Source organism: Sinocyclocheilus grahami, unplaced genomic scaffold, assembly GCF_001515645.1.
Source record: "Sinocyclocheilus grahami isolate Dianchi unplaced genomic scaffold, SAMN03320097.WGS_v1.1 scaffold974.1, whole genome shotgun sequence".
Taxonomy (NCBI): domain Eukaryota; kingdom Metazoa; phylum Chordata; class Actinopteri; order Cypriniformes; family Cyprinidae; genus Sinocyclocheilus; species Sinocyclocheilus grahami.
In genome coordinates this window covers 320,329-339,380 of record NW_015506153.1, presented here as the reverse complement: position 1 = coordinate 339,380, position 19,052 = coordinate 320,329, and the positions used below count along the sequence as shown (strand labels likewise).

The window sequence follows — 19,052 nt, the reverse complement described above, 5'->3', positions numbered from 1 at the left end:
CTTTTTTATGCTTCCTTTGCCGTATTTCCTTCAGGAAATGCAAATCTACATTTTCTACTTTTAAAATCTTCTTTGTTTTATATGTTGTGCAAGTTTCTCTTTAATTACAATCCGAAGAATCAGCTTTGCCCCAAAACTTGCACTAGCTAATTAACTAATCTCCAGAAAGTATGCTTTTAAAAGTAAAAAGCAGCCTAATTGTGTTGTTTATGAGATCGCCTGCAGATCTTGTTATTATCCGTCAGCCCAGAACTCTATAAATGTAACAGGGTAGAACTAATAAGATGTGAAACAGGAACACCGGGCCCACTGGAATGCACAAGGACTCAGTATATGACAGGCTGTAGGCAGCAGGTGAATTTGCACGAGGAGGAGGGGGCAAGAATAGCACCGGTGTGGGCGTACAGGCGGCCACCGAACCGTTATGCTGCATGCTGGCGTATTTTCAGTAAGGTCAACAAACATGATAAATGTCCATGTATATATATATGAGGCGGCGCATGCGGCTGATATGAGGTTTGGTATTCCATGCAGCAGCCTCCCACGCGCCGCTACCGCCCACGCCAGGATCTGCGTCACGCAGGCGCGTGGGAGTGAGAGAGCAATGTAGCAAGCGCGGAATATCCCAATTCTGGCAGTAGGGGAGAGAGCGGAAACCAACTAGTTTGAGAGTGCGAGTTAATTCAATAACAGAGAGCCGAAGGACGCGTCGCTTACCCGCAGAACGCGCGGCACCTCACTGGACGTCAGGTGAAGCGTCGCGTTACTGAACGGACCGTCATAATTCAGACCTTTAATACCCATACAACCAGACGCCGCTTTTGGAAGAGTTTTGGTGGAAAAAGACAAAGAGAGAGAAATCAAAAAAGGTACGTTTTTGTCAGTACTTTTGCTCAGCGTCGCTTGCAAATGCAGTTGAGCGCTGAATTCATGTATTGTGTGCAACTTTCCTGCGTGTTTTTGTCGTCCATGTGCGCGCCGTGCAGACCGGACAGCTCTCGGTACCGTGTTTGAACGAGCCCCCGTGGGCGTCTGGTCGTCGGCAGCTGTGTGTGTGTACAGCATCCTTAGCGTTTCTTCACTTCCAGTCACAGTTTTCCCAGTGCTCTCCAGTGTGCAATGGCTTTTCTATGTGTGAATTTCGTAGGCTGATGTATTACTCCCAAGGAATTTCAAGAGCTAGCTATAGGATATAAAATGAAAAAAAAAGTATAGCTATTGATATGTTTATATTTATAAAAAATGAAGTTATGTATGATAATTATGATATTAATTTAATATAATTGCATGCATATATTAACAGCCAAGCACATTAATAGCTTAAATGTTTAAATAGCCTTATATAGAATTGTTGTTGTTGTTATATATTACAGTGTTGTAAAACAAATACTGAATATAGCATTCCCGATAGATTGACTTGTAGCTAATACAATTGCTTATAATTTTTGACCAATACGTGTCGCTGTCCAAAATTAGTTTTGATTGTAGTGACTACTGATTTGGTCTATATCAAAACAAAAAAAAAAGGGCCAGCAGTCTAAAAATGATCTGCCTTTTTTTTTTTTTTTTGGTGAAAATGATGAATGGTGTATGCAGAGTTGAAAAGTAAAATTTCAATGAAATTTGGCCGTCTATGGCAAAACAAACATTAAGGCGAAAAACTTTTTTTTTTTCCTTGAAAATTTTATATCAATCTTCTCAGGTTAAAATTGTTAGTAAAATACAGCATTTTATGTTTAACTTTAAAATCAATGCTTAATGTACAGCTGAGATAGACACATGGTGTCTTTTAATTCTAAAGAATTTAAATGATTTTAAACCATATTATTTATAGTTATACGCAATCGTTTTCATATTTCATGAATAGTAGATGGCTCTAAACTGTATACTCTATATCTATAGCCCAAATTTAACAATTTCATTCTAGCAGTTCTGCCATGACAGAATAATAACACTATGATAAGTGTCTATAATAAAACTATTCTGCCAGAGATGGTTTATTGTTCCCATAAACATTAGTAATAGTTGGTGATGCCTCATGTTTGGTTTATCATTTGAATAATACATTGGAATGAGGTAATGGGAATTTTTTTTTTTTTTAAATGTTGTCTGTCCTGTGAGTTTATGATTCATTTTTTACCACCTCTTTGTACACTGGGCCCCCCGATATACCAATTCGGATGTTACTAATATTAAATGAAAATGGTTGAACTTTTATCATGCCTATTTTCCTTCTACTTTCCTCACCAATATTTTCCCCTATTGTTTTCGAAAGACCCTGTGATGAATCGTACAGTATTTGGGTTAAATGCACTGCCACCTATGTTTGCACCCATCTTTTGAAGTGCTTTGAAAAGTAAAGAGTATCAAGGTTGAACATGAGTCAGTGGTCCTAATAATGAATCGATTGAAAGGTGGGTACCTTTATATCTGTGGGTACATTGTGGCAAGTTATTTTACATCTTGTAATATTTGTAATTAATCACATACCAATTTTTATTTAAAGAATAGTTGACAAAAATAAAATGCTCATCCTCACTTCATTTTAAACATGATTTTCTCTCTTCTATGGAACGTAAAAGGAGAAGCGTAGGTTAATGTTGCTGTTTTCCATAAAGTGAAAGTGAATGGTGACCAGAGGCTGACCAGTACACTATTCTGAATCATCTGAAGCCATATTATAGCTTTGTGTGTTGAACAGACTGAAATTCAAGCTGTTTTTTGTCATTTCTGGAGCTTGACAGACCTTTCTCACAATTCAGTTTCATTGTGTGGACAAAAGCAGCATGAGCATTCTTCTAAACATCTCTTTTGATGTTCCACGGTATAAAGAAAGTCATACAGGTTTGAAACATTGTGAGTGTGAGTAAATGATGACGGCATTTTCTTTTTTGTGTGAACTATTCCTTTAAGAAATATCCTACTGCTTATGTACAAACTCATCTCTAATGTGAACAACTAACTGCCTCCAATAATATTACTTTTTAAAAAATCTACGCCTTCACTTTTTCTGTTCTCTTATTATCCTCCTGTCCTAGCTTTTTGCTATTTTGATCGATGTCTGAAACCTTGTATAACGGGCACTTCTCGTGTTTATTGCCATCTTATGATACATCGCTTGTTGTATTCCTCAACTGTAAGTCGCTTTGGATAAAAGTGTCTGCCAAATTAATAAATGTAAATGTTTCCTTTTCTTGTGTAGTCATCCACTTAAGAAGTGAATCGATTGTGTTCCTCTTGTAGTGCCTTATGTTCCTTTCACAAAAACAGCCCTTAGAGCTTTCATATGGAGATCAGCTGTTCCACAAACATTTAGTCCGATGCACAGGACCAATAGGTTGCCTTTCAAGAGAAGCTCCTTTTCGATAGCTTCATTGTACTATTTAGGACAGGTCTCGATGTGAATCCATTATTAATTTAGACTGATAAGAGGCCGCTGTTGGGCAACACGAGTACGTTCTGTGAGTGCTCTTTCTTTTTTGTGTGAACTATTCCTTTAAGAAATATCCTACTGCTTATGTACAAACTCATCTCTAATGTGAACAACTAACTGCCTCCAATAATATTACTTTTTAAAAAATCTACGCCTTCACTTTTTCTGTTCTCTTATTATCCTCCTGTCCTAGCTTTTTGCTATTTTGATCGATGTCTGAAACCTTGTATAACGGGCACTTCTCGTGTTTATTGCCATCTTATGATACATCGCTTGTTGTATTCCTCAACTGTAAGTCAACACGAGTACGTTCTGTGAGTGCTCTCAGCGTGTTGCGTGAAGCCCTGGCCTTAGATCTCCAGCATTAGGAAGCCAGCATGCTGTGGGGAGAGAGAGCTTTGGATAAATTGCTGCCTAAGTGCCATCCATGCTGATACTGAATTGGTTTCAACAAGGCACCCTTCACTTGGGTCTAGGCCTCAGTCATCCATTAGAGTGGCGGATCACTCTGCTGTGCAGTGGGGTGTCCTCATTAGACTCCATACACTCACTCATCAGTACTCCGTATCAGCCTCGCTGTGATACTGTTCTTACTCCCCTCTAGTACACTAACAGTCATGATGATTTAGCAGCATCTGTCATCTTTTACCACCATTGAAAGAATAATAATTGAGGTCTGGCATTCACATTGGCATTGTTTAAAAAGTGGTTGTTTTATTATTTTATCTTTTGAAGTATTTTATATATTTTTTAATTTTCTTATTTTTTTAAAGGTTTATTTTGTTTCCTTTTATTTTTTTTATTTTTTTTCATTTTATCCTAAAGTATATGAGTGTATTATAGAAATGCCTTTAAAGTTCTGCAAATTTTGGACATGCATTTTTGCTGTTATAGGAATGTTGTTCTCTGAAAGCAGTGTCTGTCTGAAGATTTTATGTCTTTATACTGCCCACATTACTTTATAGCAGACAGAGAAAACGGCAAATGCAGATATATATGTCAGTGCAAGTTTGTTGTGAAATTAAGGTTAACAGGATATGATATAAAGGCAGAGTAATGTCTTTTTTTTTAATTGCAGGGAGGAGTAGTAGTTGGTGTATTTTAATGTATAATACTGTTTTCTGATGACGGTAAGACACTAGATATTTCTTGACATATCTCTAGGGGTCAGAATAGTCTCCGAAAGAATATATTCACAAAATGTGATTCACAAATGAGTAACCTAATTCTTATTCACAAAATATATGATTCACCACTGTAAAAATGAAAAGGCTTGTTTGGAGATCCTCAGACTGCCACACTAGAGGAACCCTCTGGAGAACCTCTAGGCATCATTTTGAACGTGCCTCAATTATCCTGTTGTGTACTCAAGGAAGTTCAATATATAATTTAAGTGTCTCAATGCTGTTCCCCTGTGATGGGGAAAGGAGTCATTGACAGTCTTTAGAGTTCTTGTAGGAACTTATTGGATCCTTTTGTAAGTTCCTCTGTGGTTCTCCAAAGTGTTTTGTCAGTGTGGTGCTCTGAGGAACCTCTAAATTGTGCCTTGATCTTTTCATTTTTACAGTGACAAATTAATAAACAAATTCACAAAATATGACAAATCCGTAATCTAATTCACATGCACATAATATCAATCAAACATGCTAAACATCATTCATAAGTACACAATTGTGTTCACAAAGTCTTGTATGATTATTCATGTGCATTGTATCTGCATTTGCAAATCATCCCTATTAATGCATCTGATCCACAAATGAGTGGCGATTTGCAAATGCAGATTAAAAATAATACATTTTCCCCCCCAAATCTTTGAGATTTCTGACTTTCATAGTTTGCATATCATTTCTAAAACCGACAAATAAGCGAATTAGCTCTCATTACAGTCTCTGACAAAGTTTGCAGAGAGCATTATGTGTGCACTCGTGTATGTCGTACATTCATAATCTCTGGATCCTTTTAAGGAAGAAGTGGGTGAATTAAAGTAAAATGCAGAGCGCTATCTTCTTAGCATGCAAACCTACCGTCCCACTCCCACACGGCTCCATTACCCCACCTCCCTCCCCTGCAGTCAATCTCGCTTTTATCGGTGCTGCTGCGGATCCAGATCCTGACAGTGGCAGCTGTTCAAGCCAGATTCCGGCAGAAACAAATGAGGCCTGTGCTGAGAGAGCCCACCTACGCGTGTTGCAGAGGTGGAGTGTGGTATGTGACTCTCCCAGCAGCCCAGGAGCCTGACAGGCGCTCTCTTATAGTCGCCACTCTTGGATCCAGCCACACATTTCTCTTCCACCCCTGCTGTGGCAACCAGTGTCCTCTCCTTCCAGCTCTTTTGCTTTGTTTTCTGGAATTGCTTACTTTGTTCCTTCTTTTGTTCAGGTATGGCAGCGACTTTACCCAGAACCCTTGGGGAGTTGCAGCTCTACCGCATTCTTCAGAGGGCCAACCTGCTGTGCTACTATGACGCCTTCATCCAGCAGGGTGGCGATGATGTTCAGCAGCTCTGCGAGGCCGGCGAGGACGAGTTTCTCGAGATAATGGCGCTCGTAGGCATGGCCAGCAAGCCACTGCATGTCAGACGCCTACAGAAATCTCTACGCGATTGGGTCACAAACCCTGCCCTGTTCAATCAGCCCCTCACGTCTCTTCCCGTCTGCAGCATTCCTGTCTACAAGCTGCCCGAAGGGTCACCCACATTGTTGCCTGGTAATGGCGCCCGTGGAGACACCCAAGTCAAAGTGCCCAAGTGTTTGGCAGCTGCTTGCGTGGATCCTGGAAAAGGAGACTCAGGCAACGGGAACTCTTCGGCCACCGTTTCGCCCCTCCAGAGTGGCAGCGAGCCACGTTTTTGGGCCAGTCACGGCACGGAGAGCGAGCACAGCCTGTCCCCGGTAGAACTGGGCTCTCCATCTTCCCCTCGGGATGCCCTAGAGGCACTAGACATAGCTGCTGTTCAGTCCGTGGCAGAGTGCGTGGACAGAATCGCTCAGGCTTTGCCCAAGAGTGACTCTGGAGAGGTTAAAGAACTGTTGAAGGGAAATAAGAAGCTTGCAAAGATGATCAGCCACATTTTTGATATGAGTGATGAGGATCCACACAGGGAAGAGGAAATCCGCAAGTATAGTGCTATATATGGCAGATTCGACTCAAAAAGGAAGGACGGGAAGCATCTGACTCTGCACGAGGTGCGTTTTATGGGGCTCTTGCCTCTTTGAGTGCTTTTTGGGGTTTAAATAAATCATGCACTTCTAAGCATAGCTGCACATTCAGTAAGAAATTATGTTGTGTATTTGGGATGGGTGTGCTTTATTGGTTAATTGGCTGCACCTGAAATATCATGCTGGTCTGTTTAAGCAGAGGTGTTGCTTGCTTGTGAGACTGGTTTAATTCTTTGCACATAACAATATCTATTATTATCAAATTGATAATAAAAATCTCCTTCGTTTCTACAAAGCTGACGGTGAATGAGGCTGCAGCACAGCTTTGTATGAAGGAGGTGGCATTGCTGACTCGCAGAGATGAGCTTTTCGGACTGGCCCGTCAGGTCTCCCGAGAGGTCACCTACAAATACACCTACAGAACCAGCAAGTAAGAACTTTGAGGTCATTTCCCAAACAGGAAACGCCATGATCGACTATTTTTGAACCTTTGGTTAAAACTGAAGCATGCAATTTTATCAGTTTTAAAATAATTTCCCCTATCCCAGCTCATTATACACAGAAAAATTTCCCTAAAAGTATTAACACTGTGTCTCTGTAACACTGTAAAGGCCCACAGATGCAGACCCTCAATACGAGTGTTACAATCTCTGTTTAAAACATTTTAGCATTGTTTAAATCATAAAATTCAGAAGATTTCCCCTCTAAATCAGTGCGTAAAATCCTGATAAACACAAAATATCCTGGACATTCTGCCTATTTAATATGAAAAACTCACAATGTAGAGGAGTTGTTTGTTTGATTTAGTGGATTTAAATTCTCTACAAGCATCACTTTTTACATCCCGTAAGTGACTAGAGTAATCATTCCTGATGTTTAGCCTTTAAGCCAAGAAAGAGATAGCTCATGCTGATGCATTGTGAGCAGCTCAGCATCTGCTCTCTGGTAGTCTGCTTCGAGCCGAGCCGAGATTTCAAAGTCGGCTTTGTGCGTGGCATTTGTGTTGAGGTGTGAAGTGCTGCACTGAGGTCTACGGAGAGATGAGAACACTCCCACTCCTTTGCATCTAAAGGCACATAAGCCTTATCAGACACTCAATACCTGCCATCCAAAGAGCCCGTGCAGGTGTTTCCTGGATTGCCAGGCTTGCGTGTCAGTGAATGGAAAATTCCTTTTGGCGTTACATAATTGCAGTCACTCATTCAAAACTTGAAAGATTGCGTCACAGTCATGGACTGGGTATTGCGAAAGTTATCTAGGCCAGGTTTTCTTACAATGCCTCTTGCGTCATAATGAAATTTGCCAAGGGCACTCCCAAATTAGGTTGCAGGTGAAAAGCTAGTATTACTAAAGCAAATATTAGTACTTTAAGGCCAGGGTTTTCAAGGAGGGGTCCATGAAATTACTGAAGGGGGTCTGTGCAGAAGATAATAAAACATCATAAAACTATTTCCAACTTTCCAACATTAGTTAATAAGCATAACGAATGATCTGAGGATTGTATAATATAATAATGCTGGTTGATGTGTAAAGTGTCCCTGGTGGGGCTGTCTGATTTGGGGGGTCTCAGGGTTTGTCAAGGTAGAAAATCCTTGCTTTAAGATATTCTTTGTAAGAATTAAAAAAATGTATTATATATATATATATATATATAGATAGATAGATATAGATAGATATATGTGTGTGTGTATGTATATCTCAACATTTAGGGAAATTAATTGTAATAACATCTCAATGATGGCAGACTATGTTCTCCTAGAGATATACATACAAAGTCTAATTAACTACTGTACACTACCATTCAAAAGTTTGGGGTCGTGAGTATTTTTATTTATTTATTATTATTTTTTGTTTTTTTTTAAATAAGTCTCACCAAAGTTGCATTTATTTGAATAAAAATATAGCAAAACAGTAATGCTGTGAAATATTATTTCAATTTAAAAATACCTGTTTTCTGTTTTAATGCATTTTAATATATAATTTGTTTCTGTGGTGTCAAAGCTGAATTTTCAGAAGCCCTTACTCCAGTCTTTAGTGATCTTTTAGAAATCATTTTAATATGCTGATTTGATGCTCTTAATATAATTAAAGTCGAAAAGAGTTGTGCTCCTTGATATTTTTGTGGAAACCATGCTACATTTTTTCAGGATTCTTTGATAAATAGAAAGTTCAAAAGAACAGCAATTATCTGAAATATAAATTTTAACATTTTATATATATATATATATTTCACTGTCATTCTTGTTCATTTAAAGCATCCTTGCTGGAAAAGTGAAAAAACATTTTACTTGATGATAATGCATGTTGAATTAAAAAGAAATTTTTTAGACGTTTTATTTTATATAAATTTTAATATAAAATTATTTATATAATATATTTATTTATATTTGGTCAGGACACATTTTTTGTAAAAGAATGTTTCATTGCTTGTAGTTTTACTCAGCTTGTTCAGGGCTGAGCATTTCATTTTCTTTCCTACAGATCTCGATGCGGTGACCGAGATGAGCCGTCACCCAAGAGAATTAAAACTGAGGTGAGTAAAATTGCTTCATGATTACTCCAACCTGAACTCCAAATAATCTGTCTGACGCTTCCAATGCAATTTATCGAGTCATTTTGTTATTAATGTGCGCTGCGGCGCTAACACCAATATGCCAATATGCGTGTTGTAGGAGGCAGGATTGACACTGGGTGGGTCCAGTGGCTTTTTGTTTGCATAGCTGCCTGTCAGCATACTGAACTGTGTGGGAGGGCTTTGCAGGAGCATGCGGGGTAGCTCCATCAGGATTGCATGTCATGGTGTAGGGGAAAGGCCAAAGTTCAGCCTAGAGAAGTTACAAAGGACTAATGTTCTCAAGCCCACTCCCTCGATCACACCTTAAATCCATATTTAGCCGGCCCACGGTCATTATTTTTCCTTAACCTGCATATCCGTGATCAGTCTGCCCTATACTTAGCTGCACACATATTGATGTAGTTTGCTGAAGAGGCCTTTGTGCTCTATGGCAGCTGTCCATTCATGGCTCTCTAGTGACACATTTGATCATTGTCCAGTTGTTAGATCTACTGGAAACTTCTAACATCCCACATCAATGCTTATGGGCTGGGCTGGGCTGGTGCCTGATTCACCTCTGCCCTGGTTTCACTCCGCATATGGGCACAGATGTGCGACCACTTTGGAAAATCAGTGGTTTCTACCCACTCTACATCTAAGGAGAAATGAGTCCTTCATCATTATCAGACAGTGGCAAATTACCAATTGTCTTCCAATTCCCCCTAATTTGCATTGTTACTCACTAAATAATCATGTTTTACCTCACTTTTACGTCATGTTCCCACACTAGTCATGTGAATAAACAGCAGCACCAGAGAGTGTGGTTTTGGGGTCAGTAAGATACTTTTTTAAAAATTTTTTATGTTATTGAAAGTGTCTTCTCACCAAGGCAGCATTTATTTGATCAAAATAGTAAAAACCGTAATATTGTGAAATATTAATACAATTTAAAATGAGTGTTAATTCCTGTGATGGCAAAGCAGAGTTTTCAGCAGCCATTACTCGTTAATTTCTATGATGCTTCAGAAATCATTTAAATATGCTGATTTGGTGCTCAAGGAACCTTTATTGTTATTAATATGTTGATAACAGTTCTGATTCTTAATATTTTTGTGGAAACTGATGCATTTTTTCTGGATTCTTTGATGCATAGAAAGGGGAAAAAAGCATTTATTTGGAATTGAAGTCTTTTGTAACCTAACAAATGCTAGTGTAGTTACTTTAGTCAATAATGCTACAAGCTACTAAAAATAACTAGTTTCTGTAATCAGAGCAGTATTTATCTGACAAAAAACAAAGAAGATCTCAATTTGGGTTACAGCACTAAACTTATATGTTTGCAGCAAATACAACAAGAAAGTAGTTAAAACAAGCAATGAAATGCAATATTTGAGAAAATATTTTGAACATTTACCAAGGATGTTAACTAACTTTAATAGAAACTGCATCTGCGGCACGTAAGTGGTGCATATTTATTTTGGCAGCCATATTTAGCGAATGGCACGAGCACTGAACTCAGCAGAAATCATGTTGAGAATGTACTATAAGCATATTTATCAACACAGTCTTTTGCAGTAGACTTTTTTTTATGTGAAGCAACATACAATAATGGAGTGAATTACTCACCCATTGTTTGAAAAAAAGACATCTGCAAGTTCAACAAGCAGTGCAACCAAACAGCACTTTCTATTCCGCAAATCCAGATAATTTAAGCAGGTTCTAGCTGCAATTTGGAGTTTTGTTCCATGTAAATTAATTCTGTATGGGTGTAAATGTGATGCCTCATGTCATGCTGATTAAAGTTGCCATAATTCTAAATGGTATGCAACCATTCTAATTCCTATTAACCATATTATAATTTATCAAATGAATTATTGAAATTTAGTCAATCATTTTATTTTCTTTATAGAGCTGAAAACCCACCCGCAAATGTAAGAACTGAACTGAACAAATGGATTCACTGAACTTTCTACTTTTAACAGAGATAATGTATGTTTTGTAAGATTTTTCAACAATGTACCACTTTTTCAAATTGGTAAATAATTTTTTTATTTTATTTCAACAAACTAAACTGAATCTACTTTCCCTGCTTCGTTAAGAGAGATCGCATGTCACTTTTTTTTTTTTAGCAGCGTACCGTTTGGTCAAGCTACTTGAATTGGTGAATCATTTTTCCATTTATACAAACAAACTGATTTGCTAAACTGAATCTGACTTTCTCTGCTTTGTTAAGAGAGAAAGATTATATATTGTTGCATGTTCGAATGCAACTTTCCTGCTACGTTTAAGAAAGAGAGGGTATGTTTTGTCACTTTTTTTTAGCATCATACCATTTGGTCAAGCTACTTGAATTGGTGAATCATTTTTGGAATCAAATAAACTGATTCACTAATTCTGACTTTCCTGCTATATTTAAAAGAGAGAGGGTCTATTTTGTCACATTCTTTTAGCAATTTACGAATTGGTCAAGCTACTCCAACACTTGTTTGTAAACAAAGCTACGCTATTTTAAAAAACAGTTGAACTGTTGTCTAGGCCAGTGTTTCCCAACCGGGGTGCCGCGTAAAAAATCATTTTTTAATATTTAAAAATTGCTAAAATGTTCAAAAAAGCAGCTATTATATAATATCCATTTCTGATGTCGCCAATAATTAGAGATGCACTGAAATTGGCTGCCGAAAATTAGTTCACAGCTCAGGTTTCACTTTCACGTGGTGTGACGCTCTGCATATTATCCCGCTCTATGAGCGCTCCACTCATATACCGTTCATGCTCATCGGAACAGCAAAGTCCACTCAAAAATCAAGCTGACAGGAAACATCGATGTAGTACAGTATTGTTTCTGTCTGCAATAGCCCTACTGTGTTGTAACAAGGTGTGGTAAATGGGCAACTCTGGTAACACTGCCCTCTCATTCATTGCTCTGCTAACCGTTATGCTCACGTGTCCTCTGATGATAATAGCTTTCTAGGATTAAACGTTATTTGGATAATTCGTAAAAAAAATCTCTTAATAGCCCTACTGTGTGATATTGTGACAAAATTAATTTTGTAGGGTGCCACAAATTTGTTAAAATTTCCAAAGGGTGCCGCGACTAAAAAAAGGTTGGGAAACACTGGTCTATGCTTCTGAAAATTCTAGTTAAGTTAATGTCTTGCTGTAAATCTGTTTCATGCTTATTAGATTGTTTTTGCATTTTTGATGCAGTTAATTTGTACACAACTCATTCTAGAATGGATTTTCCATGTTTAACCATTTCAAAGTGTGTGACAGTTAATAGCATGTGTCTGAATTGCAAAAAAAGCATAAACTTCCCCTCCCCCTCTCGCTGTCCCTGTCTGGCCTCGACTATGCCCACATTACACTCCCATCCACACCAGTGAGAATAAGCCGCCCGCCCACATGCACCCAGACAAGGTCCAAATGAGATCAGTTGCGCGCCCACCCGTATTCTTGAGGTAGAAGTGACATCATTACGTGGGCACACTCGGAATCGCCCATGCATTTGCGCAGATACCACAAAGTGAAAAGGGGCTGAGTCTGAAGACACATGCGTATACATGCAGGCGTATGCACGCACCTTTGTCTATGCACTCTAGAAGACCAGCCTCCGTGTCAAGAAAGAGAAAAGGCATAACTCAAAGGAGTGGCTCGATGACTTCGTTGTTGCTGCGTGAGTGTTGGCAAATTTGCGTCAGAGCTGTTATTAGCAGTTACCTCTCTGCCTCAAACACCCAACTAGTAGTGAAAAGACTGGAATGTCTCTGGTAGTTTGCACCCATGGCAACCCATGTAAACATTTGAAGTTTTCAAGCTCATCCTTCGTGTAGTAATTTAGACGTAGTGATTAGTTGGACAAAATGTTCTGTTTGTTCATCCGCCTGTCAGGTTGAAACTCATCCTGAGGGGATTTTTAAGTGAGATGACATTTTATTAAGTATCTGACCTTTTCGCTCAAGAGGAATGAAGCTTTAGTTAGTTAAAAATTAGTGGCTTCTCTCTGTGAAGTGGTTGAGATTAACAACTGGTCCTGGAATTGTTCGGGTAATCTTTAAATGTCACACTAACCTCATGGTCTTCCAGTAAATATTTGATTCATATTGCTATAGGTTTCTGTCCATTGCTGTCATAGTTTGTGGACTTACTGGAAGTGGTCACAGATTCATCTGAGATATATGTTTTCTCGTGATGTGATGTGTGTTTTTTTTTTTTTGGTGTTAATTTGCCAAAAAAAAAAAAAAGGCCCGCACACTAAACTGAATCAGACTTTCTCTGCTTTGTTAAGAGAGAAAAGTTCGATTTTGTCACATTTTTGAACAACGTACCGTTTGGTCAAGCCACTCAAATCGGTGAATTATTATAATTTTTTTGACCAAGCAAACTGATTCACTTAACTGAATCTAACTTTCCTGCTATGTTTACGAAAGAGAGGGTATATTTTGTCACTTTTTTTAGCATCATACCATTTGGTCAAGCTACTTGAATTGGTGAATCATTTTTGGAACCAAATAATCTGATTCACTAATTCTGACTTTCCTGCTACATTTAAAAGTGAGCGGGTCTATTTTGTCACATTCTTTTAGCAATTTACGAATTGGTCAAGCTACTCCACCACTTTTTTGCAAAAAAACACTTGTTTGTAAACAAAGCTACGCTATTTAAAAAAAAACATTAAACCGTTGTCTGTGCTACTGAAAGTTCTATTTAAGTTAGTGTCTTGTTGTAAATCTGTTTCATGCTTATTACATTTGTTTTTGGATTTTTGATGCAGTTAATTTGTCACTCTAGAATGGATTTTTCATGTTTAACCATTTCAAAGTGTGTGACCGTTAATAGTATGTGTCTGAACTGAAAAAAAAGCAAAAAAGAAAAAGGCTTGCTCACAATAAAGCTGCATAAAGAAAGACAACTTGGAAAAGCAAGTGTGAGATAGCTTTATTAGGGGAACGGCAAACGTTTCTGTCACAACATGATCATCTTGAAGGCCTGAAGACTTTCCTTGCCTGGATGTCTTTTTCACCTTCATACTGTGCGGGACGTTTTTGCAAATTGTCGCCCGTTTGGATAATTGTGGCTTACGCACTTAGTGTTTGTGGAGTGATTGCTTTTTTTTTTTTTTTTGGTGCTAAAATACTCTCTTCCTAGCTTAACATGCTGACAAAACTACGAGTCAGTAGGTTGATTCTTCAAAAAAAGTCTACAATAAGATTATTCTGTTTATTTGAGCAGAATAAAGCAACATTCAGTGGTATATATTTGGGCAGGACCGTTTGTTCGTATTTTTGCAGAAATGGCATGCTTCATTTTGAATTTGACTGCCACTGAAAGGAAATATCAATGAAATGTGTATCGATCTGCAGGAGGGCTGTTTTGACCTCCAGGAGGCGCTGCAGGCCATTCACATGCGCCAGGAGACCCTTAAGGAGCAGCTAGCCCACGCCAGATCTAAAGGAGAGGAGACGGTTGGGCGGAACATCCAGGTGACTGACTGCATTATGACAGTGTGTTTATTTGTGTGTGGGAGAGGAATGCTCTCAGGCGCCTCGCTGACTCCGTCTTCATGTCTGTCTACCACCACACGTCTCGCTCCGGTATCATATCATGCAGGTTTTCGGGTTAATAGCTGCAAGAGCTTCACCTGTCCTCTTGACCATGACCTACTTTTGGTCAGCTGGTTTAGTATATGAACAATCAATGGTTGGATATTTTTTAAGAAGTGTAAGAGATGTCCTGATGAAACTGATGAAAAATACTTCTATTAGGAAGCGCTGTTATTCTCAGTGTTTTTTGCTGATTGTTGTTCTATAGGAAAATGACAAAGAAGATCTCTTAAATATCAAAGTTGTTGTTGTGAGTCCAGGTCCCCTCTTTGTCCAAGGCAGTATTCTAGGCCCTTCTATCCAAGCAGATATGTAACCTCTGGTAATTCTGTTGTAATAAAATAAATAAACCCAAAACTATAATATAAAATGATATGACAAATATACAACACTGACAATGCACTGCATACTTTTATTGCATTATGAATTGATTTTTTACACCCTTTGGCATGCAGTGATGCTTGCATAGCTATAAGTTATCGTTTTCATTTGTGTCTTTTTATGTCCTTCATATCTAAGGCAAAGTTGATACTTCTCTCCATTATGTCTCCTAAGCTGTTAGAGTATCCTCTGAGCATTTAAAACATATTCTGGCTGTCTTTTCTCTTTAATTGTTCTGTTTGTTTTTCAATAGATGGATTGACAGAATGCATTGTCTCAGAAACATCAGTTAATTATGCTGCTTTTGTGTTTTGAAGTGGAAACGTGTCATTTTGTAACTGTGAATAGCATCTTCCTGTGTAAAAAAAAAAAAGTGGTAGAAAAATCCTGCTTTTTAGGTTGGATGACATTGCACATGTAGGAGGGGTGCTATTGGAATCAATCAAGCTCCACACATAGTGTGGTTTTAAATATAATCAGAAAAATGTACAGCAAAAGCATCAATATAATAGTATCAAAATATTTATAGTAATAAACCCTGTTTCAAATTCAAATGTGATTTGAGGAGCATTCAAATCACCAGATATTTGAACCGTATGAGTTTGTTTATGGTTAGTTTTGTTTTGTAGCACTACACTTGCGGTATGTTGTGAATGGTGAATATTGGAAATAATTTCTGTCACACTGTACATACAATGCTATACATATCCGCCTGTCTGACTCCCTGCTGTTTGTGCATATTATAGGTTCAGCTGGAGCGTCTGTTGGCCAAGCAGATGGAGATACTGCATGACGCCGCGGCGCAGGAAAGACTGCAGGCTCTAGAGTGGAGGGTTCCACCAGGGCCCTACAAACACAGCACAGATAGACAGAAAAGCAACGGGCTCTCCGTTGACAAAAACGCTGACCAACAGGGTGAGTTTGTGAATTATAAAGTTTGAGATGATGGGTTATTTGTCATGTGATTGATGCCTTTAATCCAATTTGCTGTGCAGTAATTGCAAGGACAATATATATATATTTATATATCTCCTATCTATCGATCTTGTCTATGAATTCCAACTAAAGACTATGAAAGTCCAACTAGGGAGTACACAAACATTTAGGATTTAAGATTAAGGTAATATGTTTAACTTTTTTTTCCTTTTAATTGACATTAATTTCATTCAGATATTTTGGCATAAATAGATGATTTTTATTGTTTTGCAATAGAGCACTAGATTTTAATACTAAGAAAGTATGCATATAAAGAATAAAAAGTGTTAATCTCAGATTTAAACTTAATAAATTGTAATATTATCAAACATCAGATGATAATATTTATTATAATATTTATCTAATATAATTTAAAATGTTTTACTATTATTATATCTATAATATATAACTTATTAAATTTATGTATGTATATATATGTATGTGTTATTATATAATTATTAATCTTTATATAATAATAATATTTTGTTTTATATATTTTAATATTGTATTAGCAAACTCTTTTGTACAATTAGAATTATTTAATTTTGGAAATTAAATTTGGAATTTAATTTTGTCTTAAAAAATATATAAAAATATTTTTATGATATTGTAATGTTAATATAATAAATATATTATGTTTAATATATGAGTGTCTAAATCCTAAAGCAAAACCACTTGAGAACCACATTGCACGTTCACTTTCACGATCCCAGACAAAAAAAGTGAACAAAACCACTATTATTATTATTAATATTACTATCAGAAAAGCAGACAAACTGTCTTTCACTCTTGATTGACCATCCAGATTGTTTTTGTACACATTAGACTGTACCCAAAACCGGTGAAGTGTTTCAGTTGTTGTTTCTCAGATAATTCAGTAGCTTGCATCACCTGTTCCAGACTCTCTTTTTTTTTTTTTTTTCTTGTTGGCACTCTCATTTCTGGGGCTCATCTGGCAGCTGCAGGCGGAGGCGGGGGTGGTGGGTGTCAGAGAGGGGAGGGGGATGTCGGGTGGAAATATGAACACACCTCTGCGTTCTGCTACAAATCTTGTGCCTTAGAATGCCACCCGTCTGGAGTTCATTTTGACCCTCATGTTGGTACATGATGATAATTACTACGCATATCCCGAATCTGAGCACTGATTATATGCATCACAGCACAAGCTCAATTGTTTACATGTTTACAAGGGCTTTTGCATTGCAAAGTAGTGCCTGACCACCATGGGGTATTTAATGGCAATATATTTATATTTTATATATTAATATTTAAAAAATGAAAATTTTCTATTAAAATTATGCATTATCCATATTAAAAGTGGTTATATGTGGCAGATCACTTCTGTGAATTGGTAAACATCTGATGCTCAAAATGACCAAATATCAGCCAATAAATGAGCTATAAGTGTTTTTTGGTATAACACACGGGTCGCATATTTCCTTATTCTATGCACCAGCCAAGCAGCTACCATTGAGATCAATTGCTAGTGCATAGCTTTCTAAAAAATTTACTTAAAAGATTTTGGCAAATGGCTGCAATATAACAAAGAGTGAAAAATTTAAGGGGGTCTGAATACTTTCCGTACCCACTGTAGACCTCCTTGGAAAAACCACATAATTAGCCTTCATTTCTCATCTGCTTTAATGTGACACTCTGTTTATTATTTATTTGTGGTTGTTTCACACTGCGCTGAACACAACAGCGCTCTCTCCCTCCCCAGCTCTGAGAATAACTCCTTCATGAACTCGGAGTACATGATCCCTCTCAGCTTCCTAATATCCCATGTGTTCTTAGAACTCCAGAGTGGGCGTATGGGATCTGCGGAGAGAGAAAGAGAGAGAAGCAGAGGCAGAAAGTGAGAATTTGATGAGAACTAAATATGTCCTTTAGATTTGACTGTACCTTTGCAGGTAGGGCTTTAATGAAATGAATCAGTGCTGTTGGGGTTACAAGAATATTGACTGCAATACAATTTCAACCACAGCAGCAGTTTCATTCTAGAATTTGAAATAAGTGTAAATGGACACACTGTTGTTCAAAAGTTGGGGTTCGTAAGGTTTTTAAAATGTTTTTGAAAGAACTCTTTTATGCTCACCAAGGCTGTACTTATTTGATCAAAAATACAGTAAAAACATGAAATATTATTACAATTTAAAATAATTGTTTTCTATTTTAATGGGTGATTCTTCAGAATCATTCTAATATGCTGATTTGGTGTTCAAGTAACATTTGTTATTATTATCAGTGTTGAAACTGCTTTATTTTTTAGGAAAGCGATACATTTTTTAGGACTCTTTGATGAATGTAAAGTTTGAGAGAACAGCATTTATTTTAAATAATCTTTTGTAACATATCTTTACTGTCACTTTTGATCAATCTGATGCATCCTTGCTGAATAAAAGTATTGGTTTCTTTTCTTAAAAAAATTAAACTAGTATATTTGCCTAAATAAATGTATAAATGTAAGGAATTACAATTAGAATGTAAAGAAGTGGAATTAAAATTTATTGAAATTAATAATAATAGTAATTTTAACTAGACAGACAGACCGATAGATATTTTGGAAGGACCGAGAGATGGATATGACCAATTACACAAATTTACAAACAATAGGACAAATACCATAGAACAGAGATACAAATTTAATAAACTTTCAGTTAAACAATATAAATTATGTTAAATAAACCTATTGTACCTGAAAAACATTATAGTATGAAATACTACACAAATGTAATAATCAAATGTAAAAATAAAACGCTGCATAGTCTTCACTGTAAGAATTAAATATAATTAGATTTTTATTAAAGATACAAATGTTAGATGAAAGACACACTTCTTTGACCAGAATGTATTACCTGTAATGCATTTCTTTAATTTGTAGTTCAAGGAACTCTTCGTCCTGTCATTCCAGTGCAACTTCCTGTAGGACTTGACCAATTCAAATTCACTCT

General features: G+C 37.2%; 1 protein-coding gene and 1 long non-coding RNA gene across 5 annotated transcripts in view; one reads left to right on the top strand and one right to left on the bottom strand.

Annotated features, from left to right (window-relative positions):
• The first annotated feature begins 331 nt into the window (after window positions 1–331).
• LOC107565022 (NGFI-A-binding protein 1-like) overlaps window positions 332–19,052 on the top strand; it is a 25,244-nt gene continuing 6,523 nt past the window's right edge. Inside the window, exons 1-7 of one of the 4 annotated variants that reach the window (XM_016250206.1) lie at window positions 334–448; window positions 535–869; window positions 5,813–6,618; window positions 6,888–7,021; window positions 9,073–9,124; window positions 14,506–14,625; window positions 15,873–16,041. In XM_016250206.1, coding sequence (XP_016105692.1) covers window positions 5,815–6,618; window positions 6,888–7,021; window positions 9,073–9,124; window positions 14,506–14,625; window positions 15,873–16,041 — 1,279 coding nt within the window. In that variant the 5' untranslated portion in view covers window positions 334–448; window positions 535–869; window positions 5,813–5,814. Of the gene's footprint in view, window positions 870–5,810; window positions 6,619–6,887; window positions 7,022–9,072; window positions 9,125–14,505; window positions 14,626–15,872; window positions 16,042–19,052 lie in introns of all 4 variants that reach the window. The other 3 variants (XM_016250208.1, XM_016250205.1, XM_016250209.1) reach the window with 3 other exon arrangements.
• Window positions 7,531–19,052, bottom strand: part of LOC107565023 (uncharacterized) — a 19,040-nt gene continuing 7,518 nt past the window's right edge. Inside the window, exons 2-3 of the long non-coding RNA XR_001606318.1 lie at window positions 8,873–8,878; window positions 7,531–7,541 (exon numbers count right to left, since the gene is read on the bottom strand). This is a non-coding gene — a long non-coding RNA (uncharacterized lncRNA). The remainder of the gene's footprint in view (window positions 7,542–8,872; window positions 8,879–19,052) is intronic.